The sequence below is a fragment of the Aquarana catesbeiana genome, linkage group LG02 (genome assembly GCF_042186555.1).
Source record: "Aquarana catesbeiana isolate 2022-GZ linkage group LG02, ASM4218655v1, whole genome shotgun sequence".
Lineage (NCBI taxonomy): Eukaryota > Metazoa > Chordata > Amphibia > Anura > Ranidae > Aquarana > Aquarana catesbeiana.
The window spans coordinates 617,037,536-617,060,555 of record NC_133325.1 but is presented as its reverse complement, the minus strand read 5'-3'; the positions used below and the strand labels follow the sequence as shown (position 1 = coordinate 617,060,555).

The following is a 23,020-nucleotide window of genomic DNA, read 5'->3' as shown; positions in this document are numbered from 1 at the left end:
ATTGGTAACCTGCTGTTAGGGACAAATTTCTGACCCTGGATGCAGAGAGATTTTATCCAAGGGCAAAAATGTATCCCTACCTGCAGGTAACCACTGGATGTGCAGATACATGTGGATACATGTTTACAGCAGCAGACAGCCTTGGCTCTTTTTCAGCCCATCACTCAGGTGTACAGGCTAAGCAGATATTGGAACATCTGAGATCCCAGGTGCAAGTATTTGCAGTCAAGGGGTTTATATGGCGCACAATAGATGTAGCCGAGTACATATAGTTAAAAAAGGTGTGGGGAAGGGGGTGGGTTTGGGACTTCCTGAGAGGGGGAACTTGGTGGTGGTAGTTAATGTTTCACAACAAGTTCAGGTATTAGTCCATGTAAGGATAAAATGATGCTGAATAAATGGAAGGCAGCCAGTCTATACAAGCTAGAAGAGCTCTGGAACAATAAAAAAGAAAGAAGGACGGCGCCCTCTAAGTGCAGCCTGTATTTGCAGTATACTTGCTGCACCATGGTCATGTAGGATGTATGAATGAGACCCAAGACTGAATTTTAGCTAACCTTACTATGCAAGTTGCAACATATTGTGGTAGGCAGTAAATTCAGTGATTTTTTTAAACCTTAAAAAACTGTGTCCTAAGAAATTTTATGAAATGTTTTAAGAGATGGAAAAAAACAATATTGTGCACTGCCTACCACAGGATGGTGCCCTTTGAACCTGGTCAATATGGTTGGCTTTTATTCAGTCTTAATGTGGTAAACCCAGCTTTTAAACTTGTAAACATGTGGTGTTTAGGAGATATTCACATGAAAAGCAGCCGGTGATGTCACTGGTGCATGCGCTCTGAAGGGATGGCATGCCGCGTAGTTGTACTTCTTCTGGGGAGGAGTGCAGTTTGTTCTGTGACCCATTTTTAGCCGACAGCCAGCTATAGCTCGCTGTCAGCTGACATCGTTCAGCAGGCCTTGCATTCCAGTGAGCCTGGGGAGGGGGGGGGCAGAGCCAGGGACTGACAGTCACCACTCTTTGCTCACTGAAGGCTGATAACTCCTAATTATGAAGAAAATCTCACTTCATCCAATCAAACTTCCTCCCAGAAGAAAATCCCTGCCATTAACCACCCCCTGTAAACTTCTCTACAAGAAACTCCCCCTTCTCCAAAAGCAAACCCACACCTTTTTCTTAACCCCTCACCAAAAGAAACTCCCCCAGGCTGAAATTCTCACTTCATCCTTCCCAAAACAGAAAATGAATGCCTCCCCACTTACCAGACCTTACCATATTCAGCATGGCACAGAAGTAGGAAAACTTCTGCATCCCCAGTCTCCCTTTGGCTGTGTCATATGATACCTCGAGGAGGAGTCTAGGAGTTTCCTCAACTGTGCACTGTCATTTGCCGGTGTTCTGCTGAGAAAGTTCCTCTCGACGGATAAGGACCCCCCTCTACTGCGCAGGTGCAGCGCCTGCGCAGTAGGACCCGGCGGAAATAGCCGAAGCGAAATAGAGAAGAAATCAGCTGTACACGGCGCCTGTAAGAGGGCCCCTCGTGAGCACGCTTCGATCGCCACACTTCGGGCATGGCCTCGCTGCGCTCGCCACTTTTTAATTCCCCCTCTAGGTCCACTTGGATGGTGGGGCTTCAGCCTGGACCCAGGGTGCAGGCGCCGTGTACAGCTGATTGAAGATTTTCATCTTTGGCTATTTTCGGTGGCTCCTAGTCATTCGTACTGCGCAAGCTCAGTGCTTGTGCTGTACAGGGGGGTCCTTATCCGCTGAGGGAACTTTCTCGGCAAGACACCAGCATCTGAGACCTCACAGTAATTTCATGCTTTTCAAAGACGGGCGCAGATAAGGGGGGTCAGGCGTGTTCAAACCCCCCCAGAGTTATTAAACTAAAGGGATGAGGCACAATAGAAGGGGGGCTGGCTGCTGCACTCTGAAACTCTGATTGCTTCTACTGTGCTGATGCTGAGGTTAAACAGCAGGGACACTGCCTGGGCATTTTGCCAGGATTCTCTGGGGGGGGTTGAACACCCCTGACCCCCCCCCCTTATCTATGCCCCTGTCTCTGGAGGCCATGGTCCTGCAAACCAATGGTGGCCAAAAATTTCAATGAATTGCAGTGATAGAGGAGATGCTGATGGTATGAACATGGATGTGCCATTCAAACTAGTAAGAAACTCATCCCACATAGACAAATCCACTACTGCTGCTGTGTCTAATCTAAGGATTTGATTGAGGCTCTGTGTCTGAGAAAGGAAGACCAAGAAGCGTGAAACGAAAGATCATCCCTGGGGAATTATTCTCTTTGCAAGGTTGAGCATCCCTTAGAGGGATTGAAGCTGCTTCTTAGTACACCCCTGTGCTTGGGTAAAGTCATGAAGAACCGACCTGATGCGGGTCAATTTGTAGGGGGGGGGAAGGCTGGCCTGCATAGTGCGAGTGCCCAGGTTGACCCCGAGGAAGGTGATGGAGTGTGCTGGGCCTTCTACTTTGTGTTCTTCAATGGGCACATTAAGATTCACAAAAACCACTCTTAACCTATCAAGGTCTACTGAGGGCACACTGGGCTGTTCGATTAGCAAGAAGTCATCCAGGTAATGGATGACAGTCTGGCACTGGGCTTGGTGCGACAGGATTCAGATGAGGGATTGTGCAAAGGTGTCAAAGAGCAATGGGCTACTTTTAGAGCCAAAGATCAGCTTGGTGGTGAAGTAATATTGCTCTTTCCATTTAATGCCGTGCCAGCACCAGAGGGACAGTTGGATGGGTAGAAGCTTAAATGCGTCTGATATGTTGGCTTTAGAGAGCCAGGCGCCTGTGCCTACTTTGATAATGGCCTGAATCGCCATGTCTACTGAAGCATATTTCAGGGAGATTTCCTCTGAAGGAATTAGGGAATTCAAATTCGGGATGTGGGATGAATGAGGTGCAGACAGGTCATACACCAAGCAAATTTTATTAGAAAACTTGCCCTTGACAAGCCCAATAGGGCTAACTCTCTAGGTGTTGAAAGGGGGCTGAGCGAACGGGCCCATGATGAATGCTTGGTCAAGTTCAGCCTGTAACAGCTGGTCTATGTCCTGTTCGTTGGTGGCGCTGAGTGGAGGTTCCTGCACTTGTGAGTCGTCTGGGGCAGTGTGATGAGGCCAGTGTGGAATCCTGCTGTAAATCATTGGAAAAGGAAGGTGGTTAAGTGAGGGAGTGGGGTGTGAGGTAAGGTAAAACCTCAGCCATAGGACGTCTACTTGGCCTAGTTAGGACGTTTTCTGCTGCTGGATCTGGCATAGGGCTTTAGGATGTGCTCTATGACATACGATGCAGACATGGAGCAGCCGGCATTGGCTGTAGTTGCACGATCCAAAATTAAAGTTATTACAGATGGATGCACCCCCTACTGACAGAACGGGACATCCAAACTTGTCCACCTGGGGCACCTGAACTGGGGCCGACAAGCTCTGAGCTGTACCTGAGGTGGAGGGAAGATTGAGAGGGCGTCTAGCTCTTACGTTGGTGCACCAGGTAGCGGTGTGGGTGAAGGACTGGCAGATAGCACAGAGTGGTGAGCGTAGACCGGAAAAGTGGCGGCAGAACATTTCTGTGTCCATGAGGCTCCAATCTGTGCCTGCTTGGAACTGTGTGAGCCTGGCTGCCGCTTTGGCCGAGAATGAACAATAGTAATAATGATAAAAGAAACCCCCCCATATTTATAGCCCAGGTCCACCACGGTGTGGAGATATAAGTCCAGCTCTTCCCTCCTGCTGGGACTGGCTGAACACAGGACATCCCTCACCATCCCAAAGGTCAACGCAAACTCTGCAATAATTAATTTTACCGTGATGGTGCCACGAATCAGGGTGCCGTAACTGTGACTAACAGTGAAGTGAACTGTGAAATATGGGATGAAATGAGGGCAAATGAAATGAGCAAAATGAAACTGACACAAATCAGAGCGACTGGACTCAGATCGGCGTGTGGGGTATATGAAATTAAATGAGTGAAATGATTGCCATGACAGAGGCATGAATCGGTGTGTCGCGACTGACAACGAACCTGTCTATAGAACAGGAAATAATGGCTAACATGAGTCGATGTAGATTGATGCGTCGCAGATGCGTCTGAATTCGAATCATAGTGAAGGGTATGTGAAATGAACAAATTAAATGTTTGCCATGACAGTGGCACTAATCGGTGTGCTGCGATTGCGACTGACAATGAACCGGACTGTGGAGCATGGAATGAAATGAGATGAAATGACTAGAACGAGCCGGTACGAATCGGTGCATCGCAGATGCGACTGGATTTGAAGGATATGTAAAATGTAACAAATGAAATGATTTGTCATAGCAGAGGCATGAATCGGTGCACCGCGATTGCAACTGACAATGAACCGGACTGTGGAGCATGGAATGAAATGAGATGACAAAAAACTAGCTGGGACGAACCGGTGAGTCGATGATGCGACTAGATTCGGACCGGAGGGAAATGCGAATTAAAATAACTGAAGTGATAAACAGTGTGTTTTTTTTTATTACCAACGATTTTTATTTTTGTTGAAAAGAAAAAACATACATTCAACTTACAAATTATCATCACATACATAATAATACTTGTAATCAATTAAATGATAATCAGGTGATATACTCAATCCAAAGGAAAATGATTACAAGTGGCATAGAAAATCTTAACGAGAACATGTCTCTGCCATTTCCGGTATCCCAAACTATACTTTTTGTATGTAGGAAAAATCTTAAGGGCACAACATGCATAAAATCATAAGGAGGGAAGAAAAAATAAAAAATAAAAAGGAAGGGGGGGCCCTGACCTATTGGCTGTGAGGTACCATGCATAAGTAAATCCACCTTCCATCAACCTTATAGATCGTCGGATGACCAGGGGGCCCATTTTTTTTCAAATACCGGCATAGTGTCCATCAAGGTGTGGTGGACTCTTTCCATAAAACGCATCGCCTCCATGCAACGTAATACTTGGTCCCAGGGAACTGCCGGCGATCTCCAGTGCAGGGCTATAGCCCAGTGCACCGCACTGAAGATCATGTGGACTAGTTTTTGAGCCAGGGGGGTAGCCTCTGGGAGGTCCGCAAATAGTAGGCCCATCTGGAAGGTCAGAGTATAGTGTGTTCCAGTGATCTGGGCTACCTTATTAGTTATTTTTAGCCATAGGGGTTGAAGGACCCTGCAGTACCAAAATATGTGGAGGTTTCTACCCCTATCTGGGCAACCTCGGAAGCAGTTCCACGGGACCAAGGGACTAAATCTATTCAATCTTGAGGGAGTATAATACCATCTTGTGTGTAGTTTCATTACTGTTTCCCTAATCGCCATTGATTTTGTACATTTTCTCATATTTGATACCTTATCTGTCCAACTTTCTGGGGCTATTTCTAGACCAGTTTCAGCTTCCCAGCTGAGCATTGCTTGCAATTTTGAGGGGAGGTCACATTCATTTAGGTATTGATACAGAGTGGAAATAGTGCCCTTATCCCTGGAGGAGAACTTACATAGGTGTTCAAAAGTATTTGATGTAGTAGACCCCTCCCTCTGGAAGTGAGTAGAGTAGAAGTGCCTGATCTGCAAATATTTTTAAAATTTCATCCTAGGTAGTTCATGTCGCTACTGTAGGAAGGCGAAAGAGCTAAAGGGGGGTTCTTGGGTCAAGGGAGGGTAGGCCCTTCTATGTCCAGTGAGAAACATTCATGGGTGTTTTGAGAGCTGCTGGAAATCCAGGATCGCCTAGGAATGAGGCTAAGCAAGGGCTGTGGGGTACCAGGGCATATGTAGTTTTATATAAAGACCACAGCTGTAATGATTGGCCAACTACTCTGATAAATGGTGTCAGGCCTTTAGGCCTAACTCTGTCCAACTAAAGAAGGCCTGGAAGGTAATATGGGCCCACTGAGGACCACTCAAACTGGAGCCATGGGACACCCGCTGGGGGGGAGTGCCATTGTGCCATCTGTATCAGTCTGGTGGAAGCATAATACAGCCACAGGTGTGGTAGCCCTAGACAACCCAGGGTCGTTGGTCATTATAGTAGTCTTTTATTCAGCCAGAATTTTTTGGATAGCCATACAAAGGCATTTACCTCCTTCTGTATCAGCTCTATGGTCTGACGGGAAACATATAGAGGTAGGGAACTGATGGCCTGAATCCTACCCAAGAATGAAATATGGTAGGCAGACCATAGGCGTAGCAGTTGTTTGATACGAGTAAATACCTGGGGGTAATTTGCAAAGTATAGGTTGCAGAGGGAAGTGGCAAGCCTAATCCCCAGGTATGGTAATATTTCCCTACATAATGTGAAACCAAAACTAGATTGGATTCCCTAATAGTGTAGTGTTGCGGGATATTGATTGGAAGTGCAGCACATTTCGACAAGTTGACCCCCAGGCCCGATAAGTTATGGAAGGTGTTTAAGATGGGGATCACGTTTGGCAAAGCGACCACAGGGTCAGATAAAAAAAGGAATATTTCGTCCATGTACATACTTTGCTTGAATTCCTGTTCAGCTTTCACATAGCCCTTAATGTTGGGATTCAGGCAAATCGATCTGGCTAGAGGTTCAATCACCAAAGTGAAAAGCAAAGGGGATAGGGGACATCCCTGCCTGGTCCCCTGGTCCAGTGTGAAATACTCTGAGGTTCTGCCTACCTTGATGCAGGTACGAGGGGGATGGCATAGGGCCCTGAAACCATGCACAAACTCCCCCTGAAACCCAAATTTGGACAGGGCGGATTCTAGATAAGGCCAAGTCACACTATCAAATGCATTATGTACGACTAGGCTCAACAGAAGGAATTTTTTGGAGAACAGGTCTGCATCTTGTATTATATTAGTGGCCAAATGAATATTATCCGTAATTTGCCTAGTGGGGATAAAGCCTGTTTGATCCGGGTAGATCAACGTGGGGATTATGGCCGACAGCCTATCAGCTAGGAGGCGGCCAAATAGCTTCAGGTCATTGTTTATGACTGAAATGGGTCGGTAATTTTGAGGGAGGGAGTGATCTTTGTTCGGTTTGGGTATCAGGGACATGTTCGCCATCAACATGTCCTCTGGGAAGGTATGGCCTTCTAAAATGTGGTTAAAAAGCTTCACTAAGTGTGAGACCAACTGACCCAAAACATTTTTGTATAGTAAGTGGAAGAAAATCCTGGGGCTTTAGAGGGTCTCAGGGAGGTAATTATTACCTAGATATCCTCTGCAGTGCAAAGGGCATTCAGGGCATTGGTTTGTTCTTCTGTTAGAGAAGGGAGGGTCAGTGCGTCCAACCACAAATTAGTTGAGGGACCAGGCAGGGAGGAAGGGGTAGCTAGTAGGTCCTGATAAAATTTGGAGAAGATCTTGAGTACCTCTGAGGGAAGGGTGGCCATATCCCCCCCATCATTTCTAAGTTTATACGAGTGTGGAGGTTGGATAGTGGAGTTTAGTTTTCTAGCAAACATTGCTGAACCTGAGCTGCTGTGCAGTAAGAACTTAGCTTTCGACCATCTCAGTGTCTTTTTGGTTTGCTCAGAGAGGATCGTATCCAACTCGATTCTCTTGGTGTTAATCTGTCTGAGGGTGTCGGGGGAGTGAGACTGATTACGTATATGATACAGTTTGGTCAACTCATGGAAGAGTCTGGTGATATCTGCTAATTTACATTTTTTCTAAGCCGAAGCTAGCGATATCAAATATCCCCAAATAACTGTCTTATGGGCAGTCCACAGCAATGGAAGTATTCATCTAGGCGGTCCGTGACTTTAGCAACCAGTTCAGGGTCTGTAAGGAGGGAGTCATTGAGGTGCCAGGTGGCATTGCTTGGTGAGATGCCAATATGTGTGATATCTAGCCATACCATGTGATAATCCGACCATGGGCACGGATGTATGTTTGCTGCTGTTGAGTTGGCTAGCAGGATTGGAGTACTAAAAATATAGTCCAGCCTAGAATAGCAGTCATGGGGGTGGGAGTAGAAAGTGTAGTCACGGGCACCTACATTGTGGGCCCGCCAAGAGTCTATCAGTTGGTGGGAGCTGAGTAAACGGGTGAGGGTTTTTGGGAAAGCGTTAGCATTACATACAACTCAACTTCTGTCTAGTTTAGAATGAGCCACCATATTGAAATCTCCTCCGATCACTAGGTGCGGGGAGAGATACCTGTCCAGAACCTGAAAAAAGGAAGCAAAAAATGATGACATGCTGCACATCCAATAACACTGAATTTTTTATAAAAATGGCCACCCCCTTGGACCTAGAGATAAAAGTGGTGGGGGGCGTGGCTAGCTGGCGGAGTGAATGGACGCTCACTGAGAGAGCTCCTCTCTGCCACGGGGCAGCGGGGACTATAACACCAACTAGGAGCCTGGTTTCAAGGCACCGACAGCACCACAAGATACTTGGGCACCCCAGGATGCCATCCAGAAAGAGAAAAGAGGACACACAACCGAGTAAACTCCTAGACTACTTCATGCTGCCGCGCCGTTATACAGATCAAGATGGCGGCGGCAAGCAGGGAGAGCACACACGCGGCTCTCACACGCAGAGCAGCACGGCGCTAGTAATGAACAAGCCAGGAAAGGAGGTCTACTCTCCACCTCCATCAGCTTCATCTAGCCCGGCAAAAGTAGGCAAATGTTGGATTGTACTGAGGGGAAAGATGAGGAGGTAAGCCTGGATTCATCACTAGATGATACCAGGGAACTACAGGATTCTATAACTGACTTTGCCACTGCTAATACCCCAGTAATGGATACCACTCTAAATATGTTAGTGTCCCTGAGATCCACTTTGCATGCAGATATTTTAGCATTGATCCGGCAATTTCAGAAATTCAGAAAGTCAGAAATTTCCACAGTGAATAAGAGAGTATCGCATGTGGAAGCAAAAATGGGTGAATTTGCCTCCACCTTTAATGATTTAATGGATGCACACAATGACAGGGAAGATGACATGCTGCAGATGAAACTCAAACTGGCAAATTTAGAGGACAGATCTAGGAGGAACAATGTTAAAATAAGGGGGATCCCAAGGACAGTTAAACCTCCAGATTTGAAGGATTCTTTCATCCAAATTATGAAAACAGTTCTCCCCGATGCACCCCAGGAGAAATTCATTATAGACCGCATCCTCAGGTTACCAAAGCCCAAGCACATTGCCGCACACCTGCCCAGAGATACTATTGTCAGAATCCACTTTTACCATACTAAAGACCACTTTATGGCAGCAACTAGATGCCGAGATTCACTACCACCAGACCTGCAAGATCTTATCTTCTTTGCAGACTTCTCGGCCTTCACCATGCAGCAATGTAGACAACTGGCCACCATTACAAAGCCCCTGAACAAACACCTTATCACCTATTGCAGGCTATATCCAGTGAAGCTGCTGGTAACAAAAGATGGCACCACACATGTAATCTCCAATATGAAAGAAGACCTCCGTCTCATGCAGGAATGGCAAATTATTGCTTCTGACACCACAGATGAAACCAACCTCAGCTCACCAGTTTCAACCAGCAACAAGTATGTCGCCGAAACAAGCTGAATTACTTTGCATGAGTCCCGTACTCCTAACTGTTTCCTGATGGCCCAGGGGATTGCCACATTCTCTGTTTTTTTTTCAGTTACCCCCACAAGTTGAGTGGTTGTTACTACCGCACAGATTCTCCCCAGGATTGATGGATGCACACAATGACAGGGAAGATGACATGCTGCAGATGAAACTCAAACTGGCAAATTTAGAGGACAGATCTAGGAGGAACAATGTTAAAATAAGGGGGATCCCAAGGACAGTTAAACCTCCAGATTTGAAGGATTCTTTCATCCAAATTATGAAAACAGTTCTCCCCGATGCACCCCAGGAGAAATTCATTATAGACCGCATCCTCAGGTTACCAAAGCCCAAGCACATTGCCGCACACCTGCCCAGAGATACTATTGTCAGAATCCACTTTTACCATACTAAAGACCACTTTATGGCAGCAACTAGATGCCGAGATTCACTACCACCAGACCTGCAAGATCTTATCTTCTTTGCAGACTTCTCGGCCTTCACCATGCAGCAATGTAGACAACTGGCCACCATTACAAAGCCCCTGAACAAACACCTTATCACCTATTGCAGGCTATATCCAGTGAAGCTGCTGGTAACAAAAGATGGCACCACACATGTAATCTCCAATATGAAAGAAGACCTCCGCCTCATGCAGGAATGGCAAATTATTGCTTCTGACACCACAGATGAAACCAACCTCAGCCCACCAGTTTCAACCAGCAACAAGTATGTCGCCGAAACAAGCTGAATTACTTTGCATGAGTCCCGTACTCCTAACTGTTTCCTGATGGCCCAGGGGATTGCCACATTCTCTGTTTTTTTTCAGTTACCCCCACAAGTTGAGTGGTTGTTACTACCGCACAGATTCTCCCCAGGATTGCAAATTGTTATACTGTTACCTTTCTTTGAACCTTACATAACTGTCTTTTCTAAAGGTTTTTCCTAAGGACCCAACCATCCTTATGCACTATTACAGAGGACTGCTTCTCATTGTCAAACGACCATCTGCTCTCACCCAGAACCAGGTAATTTGACACGACATCTGTACCCACCACTCAACCATACACTGACTCTCAAATCAGCTCAACATGCCAATCAAAATTACATCCTTCAATGTTAAAGGACTGAACAGCCCTCATAAGTGGCAAATGGCATGGAAGGAAGCCAAAAAACTCCACAGTGGTGTAATATGTTTCCAAGAAACTCACTTTGCTTCCCACAAACCACCTACCTTCCAACACTGAAAATTTCCCCACATTTTTCAAGCGAACTGTGCTTCAAAAAAGAGGGGAGTGGCAATAGCCATCAAAGACTCCATCCAATTCCAAAGCTTAGACATTCATTTGGACGAATCCGGAAGATATATAATCCTTGTTTGTGAACTCAACCAAATTTACATTGGTTAATGTGTACCTACCCAATACTAAACAATTTTCTTTTGTGAATAAGATTTGGAAAAAATTCTCAGCAATGAGACAAGGACATGTTATCATGTGTGGAGACTTTAATACAATCCCTGACAAAGATCTAGACTTATCCAGTGATACAAGAAACCAACAGTGCAGAGCAACTCTAGATCGCTTTATCTCCTCATCAGGTATTTATGACGTGTGGAGAAGCCAACACTCATCAAAAAAGGAATTTACGTTCTATTCCAATGTACATCACACATACTCTCGCATAGACCTGTTTTTGGTAGACAAATTTATTCTACAACAAGTTGTAAAGTCAGAACTACATTGTATTACGTGGTCGGACCATGCTCCGATATTCATTGGTGTGGGGGATCATTGTACCGAGACCAGAGCTAACAGGTGGCGTAATGACATCTACACCCTATCTCAACCTCACAATTCAGAACAAATTGAGAAAGCACTTAAAGAATTCTTTGCCATTAACTCCCCCTCAGTCAATGATCCCTTCATATTGTGGAACACCAACAAGGTCTATATTAGAGGCTTGCTCATACAGATGAGCCCAAAAATAAAGAAGCAAAGGTCAGAACATCTAAGTGAGTTACTATTGACAATCCATCATTTAGAAAATCTCAATAAGCAAAAATCCACACAAAAAATCAGGGACTCACTGTTCAATACTAGACAGGAGTTACAAACCCACCTGATAGCGCAACACGACTACCAGATGCGTTCATTAAAAGCCCACTCATACAGATATGGGAACAAGGAGGGGAAACTTCTCGCTACTCAACTCAAAGAAAAAACAATCAAAAAAAAAATTCCCTACATCACAAATCCTAAATCCAAACTAAAAGTCACAAATCCCAAAGAAATTGCAGACGCCTTTAGCGACTACTACGAAACGCTTTACAATCTTAAAAAAGACCTGGATACCTTCCAACCAAATGAAACCATAATATCTGACTTCTTAGCCTCAGCGAACCTGCCTAAAATTTCTCAAACGGACTTATCCCACCTGAACCAACCCTTTACAACACAAGGAATAGAAACCTCTATTAAAAACCTCCCCCGCAACAAAGCCCCGGGATATTCTCCTGAATATTACCAATTATTTAGCCCCATCCTATCACCGCACTTATACCGAGTCTTTGAAGCAGCTACGACTATGGCAAAATTTCCCTCAGAAATGCTTACAGCCACAATAATTACTCTTCTCAAACCAGGCAAAGAACCTAACTTACCGCAAAATTTTAGACCAATATCTTTATTAAACATAGATGTGAAACTACATGCCAAATTGATAGCAAATAGACTAACAACCTTGTTACCTAAACTGATAAATTACGATCAAGTGGGTTGTCTTGGGCCGTCAGATCATGGACACCACCAGGAGAATGCTGAATCTCCTGCACTTGGTTGAAAAAAAAGGGAGCCTTCTCTGTTTCTCACATTAGACGCAGAGAAGGCTTTTGACAGAGTGCACTGGGGGTACCTAGGCAGAGTACTGGAGAAATTCAGAATGACTGGCCCAATACAAAGATCAATATTAGCACTGTATTCCTCACCATCAGCATTTGTTTTCACAGAAGGAATGTTTTCCAAAACATTCCAAATCACGAATGGGACCAGACAGGGGTGCCCCCTGTCCCCTATTATTTGTACACTACTTATGGAGCCCTTAGCGGAGAAAATAAGAGCTAACCTGAACATACAGGGCATCATAGCTCAGGAACGCCAATATAAAATTTCACTATTTGCAGATGACGTTATTCTCTCCTTGTCAAATCCGGCCGTATCATTACCTGCAGCACATGATATATTAAACCTGTTCAGCACAGTACCCTATTACAAGGTTAACGCCACTAAATCAAATATATTAGGAATACATATAGATAAAAAACTAGAAATGTCTCTCAAAAATAAACTTCCATATCCCTGGACCAAAGAATCCATTACATATTTAGGAATTAAACTCACCTCTCCAATTGCAAATACATATAATATCAACTATACCCCACTAATAAATACCTTCCAGCAAGAACTCTCTAGAATCCAAAACTTTTTCCTAACCTGGTCTGGTCATTTAGCAGTGTACAAAATGTTAATACAAAATTAATATACTTCTTCAGAGCTTTGCCAATTCAAATACCTTCCTCATTTTTCACCACATTGCAAAAACAAATTTTGAATTTTGTGTGGGTGGGGAAGAGGGCAAGATGCTCATCTAACTTACAAAGCAAAAACAAATCCGTGGGAGGTATGGGTTTACCGTTATTAAAAGACTATCACACGGCAGCTGTCTTAGACCAACTCAAAAATTGGTTTTCCAACCCAACCATAAAACCCTGGTGTCAAATAGAACTAGCATGGTTAAACAATAAATCTCCACTATCACTTCTTATGGCTTCCATTCTAGCTAAAAATAGCAAAATATCAAACCACCCCACTATACAAGCAACAGTTCAGGCCTGGTCTGAACTTAGATTAAAAGGTAACGAATTCTACGCAACAGCTAACATCCCCATCCCTCTAGAATCACTCCAGTGGATAATCCCCAACATACGGCTCCACAAATGGTTAGAAAACAACATCCCAAATTTAGCAGATATCACTATAGGAGATACACTGCTGCCTTTTACAACCATACAACAGAAATTCAGCATTCCAAACTCAGAATTCTTGACTTATACCCAGATTTCCTTCTACTATCAAAAGACGAAGTCCACTCATATCTCGATTATAGAAAAAGTACGGACTTATATGCAGTCATGTAACCCCAAACTGAAGGGCATAACACTAATTTACAACTCACTGAAATCAAAAGACGCATTCACTAAGCACAAACCCTTAGTGAATTGGGAAAAAGAACTTGGTAAAGAATTCTCAGATCTCCAGTGGAAAAATTCAATACATTTTTTGATGCTCAAATTATGAAGAATTAACACACAAACTTTTGTTGAGGTTGTATTTTACACCATACATAATGGCTAAATTCTCAAAGGAGAACTCAAACCTGTGTTGGAGGGGATGTGGACAGGTGGGGACCCTGATACACATGCTGTGGTCATGTCCTAATCTCCAAAGTTCCTGGCTTGAAAATTACAACTTATTATCAAAGATAACAGGAAGCCAGGTGAAACCGAACATAAAACAAGCCATCCTCAGTATAAATATGAATCAATACCCAACTACCGCAGCTCGTTCAGCAATAGTGTATATATGAAAATCTATGGATAGCCCTAACTTAAGGGACATCACAGCCAAAATAGACACAATAGCTGAATATGAACGGATATTAGCGTATAGAGATGGCAAATCACTCAAGTTTGATCACTCAAGTTTGAAACTAACTGGTCCCCATGGAAAGCCATTTCTTCTTCTTTTCACACCCCAGCTACCTAAGTAGTAATTAAAGCTTTCCTGAAATTCATTCTTTGTTTTTTTATCTTTAAGGTGATTCTAACGACATGTATTCACTATATGCTGTTACTTTTCAAAGTAATTGACCACATATAGAGTTACAAATATGACAAGGGAGGAGGGGGTTTCCCTATGAGGGCACAGCTAGGTCCCATGGGGGTGCCCAGGAGGGAGACTCCTCTCTGTTCATATATTCATTATTGTAACATTTAGAAGTATCCAGAAAATGTTGATTAATAAAGAAAATTGGAACAATTATTATACTATATAGATTGCTGTAGTTTAATATGCATATTAAACTTGACATGACAGCAATATTGAATATGTTACTGTTTGTAAAACACTTTTTATAAATGCTCAATAAAAATTATTAAAACAAAAAAAAAATGGTGAAAAAGTTTTATATATATATATATATATTGGTGATCAAAGTAGCTAAGGTGGTCAGAGGCAGAAAAATGGGTCTCTTGAAGAAGCAATATGTCCGCTCCCAGATGTCTATAAGATCTAAAGGCCTTCTTCTTCTTTTTTGGGGAATTAAAACCTTCTACATTATGCAAAATAATCTTAATCCCCATGGTTACATCCTAAAGGGTTGAGGATCGGATTGATGTCAGGCAAAGAAATGCGTTCATAAATTAGTAAGACCCCCTTGGGAAGCAGGAGACCCAGAGGTGCACAGCAAAGGTGGCATACTGTAGGCCTCCACTTCCACCTAGACAGCATAGGTACCTTCCCCCAACCATAAAATTTCTTGTCAGAGCAAATGCAATCACAAAATACAAATAGAAAAAATAAAAAGGGGAAAAAATGAAGGGTGTGGGAACCTGTGAACCAAAAGGGGGTAAACATAAGGTCTATGTTTGAATGACATTGGGGGGAAATAAGAACCAATAAAGACAATACTTCCCCGCCGACTGACAGAAAAAAAATCTTCTTGAAGGACTGTATAGTCCAATGCTCTAAATAAACCAAATGAACCTTCAGAGTTCAGGATGACCAGTCTCTTGTAGGTAAGACCTTCAGACCAGGCCTATGAAAATGTAGAGCAGGGAGTAGAACATGTGGGTGCAACGAGACTTTGAAACCATCTTGTGACACAGTTTGTTGAAGAGTAAAAAAGTGAGGGATGGGAAAGTCAGTGGCAAACTGTAGACTGTAACTGAAGAACTGTAACTGAAGCATCTTGTTATCAAAAATGTGGCTCATATCTGTAGCTCTTGAAGCTCCTGGCATTGTCATCTGCAGTCCCATTGGGGAGAAGGGGTAGCCCAGATCCGTGAGGAGTGAGGTATAGAAGGCTGTCTGGGCCGGTGCTCAGGTGCTAAGAGACCCAATTTAACAAGCAACTCTTTGCCATTTTGTAGCGTGGTGACTGTATAGGTAGTGCCATTGTGGGGAACCTGAAGCTTAAAGGGGAAGCTTGCTGACTGCAGTACCGTGGTGACTTCTTTTAGGTTCCTGTGTCTCTCCAACGTGGAAGGAGAGAGGTCTGGATAGATCTGGACCCTGGTTCCGTCCAGTTGAATGTTGGGGGTATTGCGGGAAGCTCTTAGGATATCCTCTTTAATAAGATTTCCTTAAGTCCTTAAGACACAGCACTATGTCGCTTGGTGGTTTGTCATCTGGAGGTTTGGGGTGCAGGGCTCTGTGAATCCTGTCACAGGCAAAAGAGGCATCTGAAGCATTTGGTAACAGGGACAGGAACAGTCTTTTTATTGCTGGAAGTAGGTCTGCGATCTGTTCTGGGACCCCCCTTATTCTCAGATTATTACGCCTATTACAATTGTCCAAATCTTCTAAAGTAGATTGCAGCTGAGTGACTGTGTCTGTATGAGATTCATGATCCCTGCAGAGGTCAGAATATGCTAGCTGGAGTTCATCATGTTTTGTCTCCAACAGGTCCATCCTCCCCCCCAGCACTGCTAGTTCCTGAGACAACGTGTTAGTGGATTTATGAAGTTCCACTTGGAACTTGTCAGCAAGCTTCTCATACATGGCAGAGAGGCTAGCATCCAGCTTTGCTTTTGTGAGATGAACTGGATACTCACAGTCTCTGGATGTGCTGGCTGGAGAGGGTTCCTGGCTGTGTGCTGTTGCCTGAGTGCGTGGTGGCTGAGCACCATTTTGTGACATCCCGCTCTGCTCCCGGACCCAGAGGAGGTAATTAGTTAGGGACTTCTGCAATGGCTTTCCATGGCTAGCTTTATGTGTCAGCATGCACCTCTGTGTCCCCTAGCGGTGTGGGCAGTTTATGGTGAATTTCAGCTCATGATAGCCCCAGGGAAGTGATAGAAGCCTCCGTTGCTTATGGAGCTCTCTCTACAGGTCTCCTCTTCAAATTGCGCCGTGCATGTGCCCCAACAGTGTGTTTCTTAAGTATAACGAGCCTACTATGTGGCATGAAACAACAAGATATGGGAATGTATGAATAAAAATGATGAAAAATGGCTCGGTGTTTGTGCTCACAAACTGAGCGACAAGTTTGTGGTTTGCACGAGGCTTAAATAAGGCTGCATACAGAGACTTAATGAGATGAATGACTCATAAGTTCCGTAGCGGGGGTTCGGAGACATTGGGTATCTGGCAAACAATGATGCGTGAAGTGAAGAAATGATATACAAACCCTACCTGCGACTGTTGAGCAAGACACGATCTATGAAAACCACGAATGGAGGACCAAAAAGCTTCTGGAAGTTCGGACATACAACTCATGAACACCGAATGAGTTGGAAGAGTCGGCTTAGTGACGTAACGAATCGCGCACAGGAACCGACAAAGACCACAGATGAGTGGGCTGCTTAAATACCCCCCGGACTCCTCCCATAAATTCAGGCCACCATATTGGCCTTCTTTTATTTATTTATATATATATATATATATATATATATATATATATATATATATATATATACTCTGCACTGCATCCAGTGTAGCCTTGTGTAGTGTGTAGTGCATTCTGTGGTGTACTGTTTCTAATACACTTAAGGCGGTGTATTAATATATATTTGTTTTTTTTAATTTTTTGATTTTATTGCAAGATTAGCAACAGGAGGTTTTTGACAACTTTAACGGTTGGGCTTGGCAACTCTCTCCAATTCCTCTTTCTTCTTGATTGCGTAGGAGTTAGAGGAGCCCTTTGCTGCATTGATGAGCTCATCGGCGACACATTCAGCAATGGTCTTAATGTTTCTGAAGGCAGCTTCACAAGCTCCGGTGAACATGAGCCAGATAGCCTGATTGACTCTTCTCAGTGGGGACACATCCACGGCCTGTCTTCTTACTGTTCCGGCTCTACCAGTACGGGTGGAGTCTTCACAAAGGCCACTGTTAATGATGGCGTTCACCAACACTTGCAGGGGGTTCTCACCGGTCAGCAGGTGGATGATCTCAAAGGCGTGCTTTGTAATCCTGACTGTCATCAGCTTCTTTTACAGTTTAATTTCAGGGGGCTCGGCCCCAACAGGAACAGATTCCCAGTCTGCCATTGTGTCTGCTGGCCTACATCCTAGCCGGTCGGAGTTTAGAGCAGAAAGAGCATATATACAGTCTTGTATATATATATATATATATATATATATATATATATATATATATATATATATATATATATACTCTGCATCCAGTGTAGCTTATATCTACAGTGCATTCTGTGGTGTACTGTTTCTAATACACTTCAGGCGGTGTACACAGTATCTACTGTACAGTGTGTACAGTACAAAAAATACATCATGTCTGGAAGGCCACCAAGGAGAAGCAGATGCTCACAGCCACTACAAGAGGGCAAGCAGTCTCTGTGTCTACAGTCAACAGTGTTGGTCGTGGATATAGTGCAGATGGCCGTGGGGCACATTTGTCCTTTTTTTCTGCTGCTGGCCGTGTTATTGAGATAGAACATGCAGAAGAGTTGGTGGAGTGGATAAAAAAGCCATCCTCATCCTCCTCATCCTCTGTCACCCAGGCTCAGAGTAGTTTGCCTTCCAAAGCAGCTGCTAAAGTGGCCCATTCCACCGGCTCCTTGTCCACAGTCACTCCTTCCGTAGCCACACCATCATGCACAGAGGAGTCCTCAGAATTATTCAACCATAGTATCGGGTACATGCTACTGGAGAATGAGCAGCAATTTGAAGGCTCTGATGTTGGTTCCTAGGTTGAGGAAGGGAGTAACATGAGCCTAGCGAGAGGGGGTGCCCAAGAAGGTCAAGAAACTGTCAGTCATGTTCCCCCAGCTGCAGCATACTGCCAAGTTTGCTCCAGTGACGAGGAGGGAGAGGATGATGAGGTCATTGACTGTACTTGGGTGCCTGAGAGAAGAGAGGAGGAGGAGGAGGCACAACTCCAATGAGGCAGGGTGTCTTCTAAGGGCAGCTTAAGGGCAGCCACCCTATTGAATCACACCGCAGCGCTCCACAGTTGCAGGGTGCTGCTGACCCCCAGCTGACTTTTAAGAGTTAAGAGGGCCTTTTTTTCAACACATGTGCAGCAGATAACACTGTTGTTGTTTTTTTGTCACGTATGTCTGAAGCAGATCAAGCGTGGCCAGAACAGCAGCCACTTGGGCACCACATACTTGACCAGACATATGACGACATGCCATGCAGTCCGTTGGTAACAGCACTTGAAAGACCCACATCAAAGAAAAAGGCGGACTTCTCCTTGCTCCTCATCTGGGATCTCCAACCCTACTATACCTCCAGTCCTCTCAGAAACCTGCACTGAGAGGAATGAAGGTATAGCAATAGGTGTCTCAAGTACTTGCAGCCAATCTGCTATCAGTACACCCCTATCTGATTTTAGCAGGCAAATTTCCCTACCCCAGTTGCTGACTCGTAAAAAAAATTTGGTCCCAGCAATCCACATTCTCAGCATCTAAATGCTAGCTTTTCCAAATTGCTAGCACTGCAACTGCTGGCTTTTCAGCTGGTAAACTCGGCCCCCTTTTGTGAATTTGTGGAATGTGCTGTACCTCAGTGGCAGGTTCCAAAACGGCATTTCTTTTCATGGAAGGCCATTCTGGCTCTCTCCTGGCATGTGGAAGGCAATGTTTTGGCCTCGTTGGACAGGGCGGTCAACAGAAATGTGCATATTACTGCTGACTCATGGTCCAGCAGGCATGGGCAGGGACGTTACCTTTCCTTCACGGTGCACTGGGTAACTCTGCTGGCAGCTGGGAAGGATACAGGACAGGGTTTAGTGTTGTTGGAGCTTGTTCTGCCACCATGCCTCCAAAATGCTAGTGGTGATTCTGCTACAGCTCTCTCCTCCACTCCCTCCTCTTCTTCTTCCTCTATGGCCTCTTCTGCAGATTTGTCCTCTGAACCAGCGGTGCTCTGTAAGTGTTCAAGGGGCTACGCAAGCAGTCAGGCTAAAAGATGCCATGCGGTGCTTGAGTTGGTCTGCCTAGGGGACAGGAGCCACACTGGGGCAGAGGTTTCTGTCAACTCTGCAGGGGCAGGCTCAGAGGTGGTTGATGCTAGGCATGTGCATTTCGTTTCGTTCCAAATCGAAATTCGGACGAATTTTTCATTATTCGGAAATTCGGATGCATCCGAATTTCCGAATGACAAAAGTAAAGAATTTAAACGAATCCGAAAAAAAACGAACGAATTCGAATCGAATTCGAAAACATATTTGAATCGAATTCGAAAACATATTCGAATCGAATTCGAAAACATATTCGAATCGAATTCGAAAACATATTCGAATCGAATTCGAAAACATATTCGAATCGAATTCGAAAACATAATCAAATTAAAAAAAAATAGAAAACGTTTTTCTAAAAAAAACAATAAGGTAGAATATAAAATAATAAAGCAATAGAATATGTATATATATATATATATATGTTTTTTTATGCTTTTCTTTTCTATTATTTTATATTCTATAATAGTATTTTCAATTCAAATTCAAATTTATTCTATACGAAATTCGAATTTCGGAACATGGCTTCTGAAGTTTGAATTTCGTATAGAATGAATTTGAATAGAAATGATTAGAACAGAAAATAATAGAAAAGTATAGACTATAAAAACAATAGAACAGAATAGAAGAAAATATATATATTATATTTTCTTCTATTCTGTTCTATTGTTTTTCTAGTCTATTCTTTTCTATTATTTTCTATTCTATTCTAATCTTTTACATTCAAATTTGATTTCGGTCTATATGAAATTCGAATTTTGGAAGATGTTATATATATATATATATATATATATATATATATATATATATATATATATATAATTTTCTATTCTATTTCATTGTTTTTCTATGCTATTCTTTTCTATTCTATTCTAAACTTTTCTATTCGAATTTAAATTCATTCTATACGAAATTCGAATTTCGGAAGATGGCTTCTGAAAGTGGAATTTCGTATAGAATGAATTCGAATTTGAATAGAAAAGATTAGAATAGAAAATAATAGACTAGACAAACAATAGAACAGAACAGAATAAAATATAATATATATAATTTATTCTATTCTGTTCTATTGTTTTTCTAGTCTTTTCTCTTCTACTCTATTCTAATCTTTTCTATTCAAATTCGAATTCATATTATAAGAAATTCAAATTTCGGAAGATGGTTTTATATATATATATATATATATATATATATATATATATATATATATATAATATATGTGTGTGTATATGTATAATATATATATATATATATATATATATATATATATATATATATATATATATATATATATGTATAATATATATATATATATATATATATATATATATATATATATATAAAACCATCTTCCAAAATTTGAATTTCTTATAAAATGAATTCGAATTTGAATAGAAAAGATTAGAACAGAGTAGAAGAGAAAAGACTAGAAAAACAATAAAACGGAATACAAAAAATTATATATATTATATTTTATTCTGTTCTATTGTTTGTCTAGTCTATTATTTTCTATTCTAATCTTTTCTATTCAAATTCGAATTCATTCTATACGAAATTCCACTTTCAGAAGCCATCTTCCGAAATTTGAATTTCGTATAGAATGAATTCAAATTCGAATAGAAAAGTTTAGAATAGAATAGAAAAGAATAGCATAGAAAAACAATGAAACAGAATAGAAGAAAATATAATATATAATATATATATGTATATTATATTTTCTTCTATTCTGTTCTATTGTTTTTCTAGTCTATTTTTTTCTATTATTTTCTGTTCTAATTCGAATTCATTCTATAAGAAATTCAAACTTCAGAAGCCATGTTCCGAAATTCGAATTTCGTATAGAATGAATTTGAATTGAAAAGACTATTATAGAATATAAAATAATAGAAAAGAAAAGCATAAAAAAACAATAGAAGAGAATAATACAAAAAAAGGACCGTATTTATCGGCGTATAACACGCACCCCAAGTTTAGGAGGGAATTTTAAGGAAAAAAAAACTTTTAGGAGGGAAGTTTAAGGGAAAAAAACTTACATTTAAATGCCCATCATTGCAGCCTTCTCAGTGCAGCCTTGCCCCAGTGCAGCCATGTCAGTGCAGCCTTGTCAGTGCAGCCTTCCCAGTGTCCATTGCAGCCTTATCCCAGGGCAGCCTTGCCCCAGTGCAGCCTTGCCCCAGTGCAGCCTTGCAGCTCGCAGTTTGAAAATCCTGTGATCCCCTGCGATCCTGAGCTTCAAAATCGCCGACCGCGATTTGAAAATGGTGCCGCCGGCGCCAAAATACACAGAGCCGGTCCTCGGCTCTTCTCGGCGGCTCTCGTTCACTTTTGGCTCCACTTGTAGTCCCGCCCGGGATGGGCGTGACTGTGAGCGGAGCTATCTGATCCTAGCCGAGTACACTCGGCTAGGTTCGGGCGGCACTCGAGTGAAGCCGAAAGTGGCCGAGAAGAGCCGAGGACCGGCTCTGTGTATTTCGGCGCCATTTTCAAATCGCGGTCGGCGATTTTGAAGATCTGTCAGCTCAGGATCGCAAGGGATCGGCGTATAACACGCACCCATGATTTTCCCCTGATTTTAAGGGGAAAAAAGTGCGTGTTATATGCCGATAAATACGGTATACATATTTATATATTTTTTTTTATTTTTATTTTTTTTCTATGCTGGTCTATTGTTTTTCTATTCTTTTCTATTCTTTTCTATTTTATTCTAATCTTTTCTATTTGAATGCAAAATCATTCTATACGAAATTTGAATTTCCGAAAATGGTTATACAGAAACAGAATGAAATAGAATGAAATCGAATTCTAATAGAAAAGACTAGAACAGAAAAACAATAGAACAGAATAGAAAAAAAAAATATATATATATATATATATATATATATATATATATATATATATATATATATATATATATATATATATATATATATATATACACATATACACACACATCTTCCGAAATTGGAATTTGGTACAGAATGAATTCAAATAGAAAAGATTAGAATAGAACAGAAAATAATATAAAAGAATAGCATAGAAAAACAATAGAACAGAATAGAAAAAAATATTAAATATTCTATTCTAATCTTTTCTATTCGAATTCATTCTGTACCAAATTCCAATTTCGGAAGATGGTTTTATTTATTTTTATATATATATAAAATATTTCTTTCTATTCTGTTCTCTTGTTTTTCTATTCTATTCTTTT

General features: G+C 42.2%; 1 protein-coding gene across 1 annotated transcript; it reads right to left on the bottom strand.

Moving 5' to 3' along the window:
* Window positions 1-17,459: 17,459 nt before the first annotated feature.
* On the bottom strand, window positions 17,460-17,813 carry LOC141127616 (small ribosomal subunit protein uS7-like). The gene has a single exon (XM_073614241.1). The coding sequence runs from the start codon at window positions 17,811-17,813 to the stop codon at window positions 17,460-17,462; it is 354 nt and encodes a 117-aa protein (XP_073470342.1).
* Between the last annotated feature and the right edge of the window lie 5,207 nt (window positions 17,814-23,020).

Bases quoted from the DNA above. Each gene is read 5' to 3' on its own strand.
- LOC141127616 (XM_073614241.1), bottom strand. From the start codon at position 17,813: ATGACAGTCAGGATTACAAAGCACGCCTTTGAGATCATCCACCTGCTG.